The sequence below is a fragment of the Ylistrum balloti genome, unplaced genomic scaffold, assembly GCF_031769215.1.
Source record: "Ylistrum balloti isolate Yb309-2 unplaced genomic scaffold, AGI_CSIRO_Ybal_v1 Utg369656, whole genome shotgun sequence".
Taxonomy (NCBI): Eukaryota; Metazoa; Mollusca; class Bivalvia; order Pectinida; family Pectinidae; genus Ylistrum; species Ylistrum balloti.
This window is the reverse complement of record NW_026781909.1, coordinates 1-8,032: the sequence shown is the minus strand read 5'-3', so window position 1 is coordinate 8,032 and position 8,032 is coordinate 1. Positions and strand designations below refer to the sequence as shown.

At 36.8% G+C, this 8,032-nt stretch overlaps 1 protein-coding gene across 1 annotated transcript; it reads left to right on the top strand.

Moving 5' to 3' along the window:
- Positions 1-1,314: 1,314 nt before the first annotated feature.
- LOC132557564 (cytochrome P450 2B1-like) lies at positions 1,315-4,645 on the top strand. Its single transcript, XM_060222064.1, has 4 exons — positions 1,315-1,663; positions 2,737-3,252; positions 3,671-4,114; positions 4,464-4,645. The coding sequence occupies exons 1-4, from the start codon at positions 1,315-1,317 to the stop codon at positions 4,643-4,645; spliced, it is 1,491 nt and encodes a 496-aa protein (XP_060078047.1).
- Positions 4,646-8,032: the final 3,387 nt, after the last annotated feature.

Sequence of the window (8,032 nt, the reverse complement as noted above, 5' to 3'; positions counted from 1 at the left end):
AACCCACTGAGACATTAGTGTGATGTAGCTGTTCTACAGTACCATGCATGGACCAGTTTTCAACAAAAAATAAAACATTGTGTATTCGTTTGTTAGTGGAATGCAAAATCTGTATACAAAGCCAAAATTAATTATCTTTATGATAAGTTACTGGGATTCAATATCTATCACATGATTTTGAGCTGTTCTAATCTGAGTCTAGATGGATATATTTATTGTACAATAACTTGTTTTCATCAATTCATATTCTGTTATAAACAAATGACATACAGTATAAAATAATAACGAATATCTAACATGCAATGTATAAGTGCTTTTGTTGTTACGACAATTTGACCTGTATTGAGGTAAGAATGGGGTAACCATTTCACTGTCTGTAGACATTATTAAATTTCCTGCACACTTAAATAACTCGCCTTGCTAGATAGGTGAATATATGACGAAACAGAAGTAGATTACTCTAGTCTTATTCTCTTTGAACGTTTTAGGAGTTTTCGTGTGAATCTTCCTTTGACATATTCTGACATATTTTATTGAATTTGAGTGTTGGTATTTTCTTCATTGTTTTCGAGTTGCTTATACTTTTCATCTATTTCTTCAGGATAACGGGTACTTAGTGTTGTTATTTTACTTAACGTTCTCATTTTAATATTGAGAGTATAGTTAACATGTATATTAAATAACGACCAGTCGCCTTATACAACCCTGTGTAGCAGGAAACAATGTCGGCCAATAAGTTTCGACATCGCTGTCAAATGTTATAAATACCGTAAAGTATTAAGATATGAATGACAATTCCAATCAAGTGTGAAAAAATCTGCGTTAATGTAACTTTCTTTGTAACCAGAGCGAGTGCTATGTATTTAGGTCACTGATATAAGGAACTACTTAAGGTGATTAGTACAGCTTAAGGAAGATCGAGTTGAGATAAACGACGGAGAGAGTGCAAGAAGGTCGTGCGATTATGATTTGGAAAATTGTCTTTACAGCTCAGTTGTTTTGTTGTGCATGACGACTTTGGATCGTTTTGTGACAGGAAATATAGTAAACACTACAGGTAACGTAAACAATGTATATTTACGTCCAGTGTGTGTGATAAATTCACGTCTCGGACGTTATCAGCAGGTGTGAGCTAAATATTTACGAATCAAGGTATGTCACTATCGTCGAAGAGATGACCTAATTGTCGGTAAAGGTCGGGTTAAAAACTGAGCACAAATTTGTGTATACACAATATATATATATGGATCGTTTGTAACTCCGCCGGTGTCAGTCTTGCTTATACTCCAACACTACCACGTCAAAGTCTTCGCAATGCTAACTGAATGGTGCGCTAGTATCAATGGGTGGACCATGGCAATTGTGGTCATATTGTTATTTCTGTTACTTTATTGGTCACAGCAGTGGCCATCAAACATCCCACCAGGCCCGACTGGGTACCCAGTAGTGGGATGTTTACCACTAGTACGGAGAAATGGACTGAAGAACACGTTGCGGAAACTCCGTATTGAATATGGAGATGTTTTCAGTATAAAGTTAGGACAGACTCTAATTGTTGTTATAAACGGTGTGGATGCTTTGAAGGAGGCCTTTATAAAGCGGGCAGAAGATTTCTCTGATCGCCCAGATACATACCGCAGTGCAACCCTTATCAAAAGCAAAGGTACGTTAAAGAAATTCAACTAAGATAGTCATTAATAATATGTTCAGTCGTGTTTATAGGGAAATAGCATGGTTGTAGCAATCCATGTCGACATTTACAATTCAAAAGCCAAGTTGCTCATGGCCTTCCTGAGTGTAAATAAGATATATACTTTTTTAAAAGTTTTTTTTTTAAATCGTGTACTGTTCTTATATATAAGACATTCATGTTACATTGTAAAGTATGTGCTATGTTTGGTTTGATATGATATGGTTTATGTTGCTTATATTCTTATGAACAGCTGAAATCATTTAAGGACGGTCTCCCTGTGTATGCAAGGTGGCTGAATGTAATGTGTGTTTTTGGAAAAACTGCGATATAATCTTGTAAACCCCTTTGTGATTGTTGTTTGGGTTTGATGGCGACTTTATAGTGCTATCACACTGAAGTCAGCTACCGAACCCCTCCAGCAGTAGCTCACCTTGTCACATTATACATGTACGTTCAAATGGTAAACCAATAGTTACCGCACCAAAATGCTGAAAACAATTAGAGTAGTAATTATATTGTATAGACTCTTGTAAATCTCAGTTGGGGGAAAGAACACAAAAACTTCCTCACGATGACGTACAATTTCAAATAAAGAATCGGGGGAGGACGAATTTGAAGTTTTATAACTTTAGTCTGTTCCAATTTGTATATTTGCGGAAAAGTTTAAATCTGGAATTCAACAGGCCGATTTAGTTACATGCTTTGTTTATCAGTCAATCAAAACCCTTTAGAATTTACAATGTAGCGTAGGAAGGAGGGAGGTAATCCCGGAAAAAATGGGACAGCAGGCAAGACAGAGAGTGTACGGTATACTTACTGTATGTCACTGCAAGGGATGGCTAGTTGTACGGTCATCTGCAGAATCTGTGGTTGTCTCCCTTGTCCTAGACGTATTCGCTGTCCCTGTCGTTTCACTTGGAACCTTATCTGCTCCTGTTTGATCTCCATCTGTCAGACTTCTATTTGCGTTTCACAGCTACTGTTATGAGAACTACTCAATAAATAAAAAAAATGTTGAATAAGATATATGTTTTCTACTACAGGTATTGTACAGGCGTCCGGTCAACACTGGAAACATACAAGGACTTTTGCCTTAGGTGCTCTTCGAGAATTCGGGTTCGGAAAAAAATCTCTGGAGGATCGTGTCATGGAAGAAATAAGAATATTTCTTGAAGTGATGTCAGAACAAAACGGGAAGGTTTATGATCCGAAAAATATTATTCAAATTAGTATTTCAAACATTATATGCAACATTGTGTTTGGTAAAAGATTCGAACACGGTGATACCAAATTCTGGCATCTTATTGAACTCCTAGAAGACGTATTCCGATTAAACCGTGCAGGAACTCTTGCTGCTAACATACCCTGGCTAAGATACCTACCAGGGGATTTTTTCAACATTAAAAAAATTCGTAACAATTTCTATGAATCAATTAATTACATGCAGCAACAGATTATCGACCATAGAAATACTTTTGATCCCGAAAATCCAAGAGATTTCATTGACGTTTTCATAAAGGAACAGAGTAGACAGGATCCAGATAATACGGTTTTTGAAGGTAAGTCTAATTCTTTTTAAACTTATTCCTGTTTTCTACGTCATATTATTACATACAACGCTGTAAAGTTGATTTAGTTTGAAATGTTTCAAATCCTTCATTCTTACCAATATGACCATTCATTTGGCCTATGAACACATTTCCTTTCGTTTATATCAAACCGATTGCGCTAATATACCCAAACCGGTATAATCAAATTATCAGTATTTCAAATATTTACCTCTTGTTACCCTGGTACCTTCGTTGTCCCTAACAACGCTGGAGTACACCATAACGATTACAACTTTCACAGAGAAACATGACTTACACACATCCATAAACAAGTAAGATTTCCATTTATTTATTTTTACTAATTGGCACGTCTTTTTCCGATTTAGTCGATTGTCTTGGTTAACATCACGTTCTTTCTCGTTTACAGACTTTAATTTACAAGTGACACTCCTGAATTTATTCGTGGCTGGTACGGAAACCACGACCACGACGATAAGATGGACAATTCTACAGTTGATATACAACCAGGACATCCAGCGCCGACTTCGCCAGGAGATAGATCACGTGGTCGGTCATTCTAGATTCCCTACTCTTGAAGACAGGCAGAATATGCCGTATTACGAGGCAGTGATAACTGAAGCCCTGCGCTTTGGGAACATTGCCCCACTAAGCGTTCCTCACGGAGCAAGAAAGGACTTTGAGTTCAGGGGGATGGCCATACCGAAAGGATGTACAATTTTAGCCAATTTAGATTCTGTTCATTTCGATCCAAACATATTTAAGGATCCCACTAAATTTAACCCGGAAAGATTTATAGGAGAAGATGGAAAGCTTAACGGAAAGGAGAAGTTTGTGATGGCATTCTCCTTAGGTAGGTTAACGCTTTGTCCCATTTGTCACAAGTACAAAGAACTTATACCTTACCTAATATCGAAAAGTGCTGTGCTCGAATTGTTTAACATAAATAAATGTACTATATTTTAATGTATCTTCTACTCTACCGTCTGTATCATATTTTTCATGTCCATATGACTTCGGCAAGTATATAATATCATTCACTACGGTTACAAAATACAATGTAATATAAGAGTGGTGTAATGAAAATGTTACTTAAGTCAAAAACACTTTTTTTTTTAAATTTCATTTGTAATTTGAGCACTAATTATCAGTAAATAATTCGATGATATTGTTTAAATTGTGAATATACTCCGACATTTTAGGACGCCGGATATGTCTCGGAGAACCGTTGGCTAGAATGGAACTGTTTCTGTTTGTGACGTCACTGATACAGAGATTCGAACTACTTCCGGAATATCCAGACAACATGCCTACTGGAATACCCAACATTGGCATACCATCGGGTCCACCAAACTACAGAATCAAAGCCGTCAAAATTAACTAATGCTTTCGATGGACTGTATAGTATGATGATGTGTATAATTTCTTAAACTTATGAAGTTCAAAATTATAAATTATTTTGATAGCCGCGTTAAATTAAGAAGAAAACTGTTGTATCATTAGGGCTTTGCTACAATTCTTAAATTTGCAGCGATCCTGAATATCAAATAAGAAAAAAAATGTTGTTGTTTGTTCAGTTCATCAACGCCGCCGATTTTACAGCAGGCATTAGATCCCCTTTCCGTCCTGACACGTAGTAAATGTTTTATGACTGTGAAACTTTAGGCGATGAGATAACGCAATGAGAGCCGCCATATAAGCTTTTCACAACGCACGTGCTTTCAATATTTTGATTCATACTATAAGCACATCTTTAATAATCAGACACAAGTATTTATCAAGACATATCTGGAATAGTTATATGTATGTAGAAAATCCATACAGATGAATTAAAGGTGTAAAGCGGATTAGTTGAAGTTACATATATACGTTGTCGAATATCATTTTGTCTGTTCTTAAGTTGCAAATAAAACAAATTAGCCATGTAAAACCGCTTCTGTATTTCTTACTGGAACCTTCAATCTCAAAACGGTGTTCTACCTTTTCATTCATATCATACCTTAGTCCAGTTATCTAAAACGGTGTACTACCTTTTCATTCATATCATACCTTAGTCCAGTTATCTAAAACGGTGTACTACCTTCTCATTCATATCATACCTTAGTCCAGTTATCTAAAACGGTGTTCTACCTTTTCATTCGTATCATACCTTAGTCCAGTTATCTAAAACGGTGTTCTACCTTTTCATTCATATCATACCTTAGTCCAGTTATCTAAAACGGTGTACTACCTTCTCATTCATATTATACCGTAGTACAGTTATCTAAAACGGTGTACTACCTTCTCATTCATATTATACCTTAGTCCAGTTATCTAAAAAAAGGAAATACCGACATATCAACAGAATTATACAGAAAACACTTTAAAACTAGAGCCAAATAAGAACAAAAGAAAACAAAGGGAGACCACTGAAAAGTACAAGGAGATTAAGACCTCGGCTCCATCGACTACTCCCGCCGTGTAAATCTTTGTCAATCCAAGTAAGTAATGTCACGTTTCCAAATGCGTACAAGGTAAACTACCACGGATCCAACAAGTATACTTAATCGCACCAAACACGCCCAACTCATATCACCAATGGAAATAGACTCTACTTCACAGTGAAATTATTATGACGCGGACGGTAGAACGTCTTCGTCATTTCTATCATTAAATCGCAGCCTTCAGGATATAGTTCTATAATAACTAAAAAGAAAAATAAACATAAAAAAATAACATAGATAAAATAAATAAAAAAACCCTGAAACTTCCGTTTCAACTAATTCTTTGTTTGAGATAGTAAAGTTCAAAATTCTAGACGTTCTGAAAGCTATCAGGCTGCGCCACAAAATATGACTTCCCATGACAGAGTTTGTGCATATGGGTACTGTGATACCTGTAATGCCTTTCAACAATTTTGTCTATTTAGTGCATTCCTTTTTGGACCGTTTGTCTACCATTCGTCGATCCTAATGATACCTTTCTCTGTGCCAATAGTCCGTAAAGCATATAACAATAATGGTTGGTATTATTAGCTGTTAGTCTGTGCACTTAACGGCTTAGGTCAGTGAGATGTTTATAGTATATGTGTCCGAGATATTACAATTCTTTGCCTCGGATGTTCTCATAGTTTTCTGTTATTGTCCCTATATATACCCAACAAAAAAAGAAAGTCTGTATTAGCGAAAGAGCTGCACGAGGTTTTCTGCGACTAACTTGTACTTCGCTTGAATTTCATAAACATTCAAACTGACAACTGTTCCTTAGATCCTTAGGACTTAGAAATCACCGAATCTTGCTATCTTTCAACTTGTGGAGGCGACGAGGGGAGCGTTTTACGAACTGCTGCGTCGTAGAACGGGACCGCTTTGGGGGACTCGTACCAGGCTTGTTGTGTTAAATGGCAATTTAACCGGCATTCGATATCGGGACGAAATTTTAAGACCAGTGGTTCTGCCATTCTTAAGACGCCCTGGCGTTGGCGCCATTTTTCAACAGGATAACGCACCAGCACACACCAGTTGCGTCAGCAGAACTTTCTTGCAGCAGAATAACGTACAGGTGTTAGATTGGCCGTCTAAATCACCTGATTTGTCACCGATTGAGTATGTCTGGGAGATTCTTGGGCGATTAAGAGAACGTCAAAATGTCAAACTTGTGGTCCAAGCCTTGATCGCTGAATGGAACAACATCTCTCCTCGAATTATTCGCCGGTTTACGAGTTCCATGCGACGACGCTGCAATGCTATTTACTTTGCAAACGGTGGCCATACCCGTTACTAATGGTGTTACCTTTGAAATTGACCCCAACGTCCTTTACAGTCGAATAAAATCAACTGAAAGCAAAGTTTTATAATGAACCATGACTGCAGTTTTATCAGAATTGATCAATTACTTTGTTCGTACAAGATTGGTAAGGATTTATGAAGGGGTTAATTAATTAATCACAGAATAAAGTAGTGTTACCTTTCTTTTTTTGTTTAGTATATATATATATATAGCTGAGTTTGCGAATCCCTTCACTTCCAGTCTTCTTTCAGTATCTGGCGTTATTGCTAATCTCTAATGTCCCTGTCGGCCTCGTTTAGAAATATAGTGTTCATGTATTCCATGTGTCTATGATTTCCAGTATTTGGATAGGTAACCGTCATTTATCCTGCTGGTGCAAGATATTATGGCTATTCGATTCCATCCACTATTTAGTTGTTAAGGTTCCCAATAACTTGACACCTGCACATCTTTAGAAGTCCCTATCGTTGGTCTAGACCTGATAAACTCTAGTCTGTCATATACATACCAGCATTCTGTAATCGTGTGTTTGCGAAGCTCCGTGGATCTACAGGATGTATTTGATAAACGTGGTTCTGTGTATCACCAAACAAGTCTGTCGCTGTTGTAAAGCCTTTCGCCAAAACAAATCCTCTAGTTTAACTCAAAATCTTAAGTTTTGAAAACGCAAAGGGTGACAACATTAGCTCTCACTCTTCTTCGAAGAGGCGAGCAATTTTTTGTATGGTTGTTGTATTTGCCATGGCTTCTGCCCATGTTAAAACATTTACATACAATACGCACGATACGCTTGCAGTGGTAGACAAATGTATTATTAAACAGACCTTGAGATATTTACAATTAAGCTAGATTGAGAACTTATGGTTGGAAATACTTTATATAAGAATATTTCAATCGGTCGCTTACTTTTAGCTGGTCATATCTTAATCTCTTTGTTTTTATAACTTCATTTTTCGTGAAGATATAAATAGCTTTTTTCATGATCAGGACATCAATGCTCTAA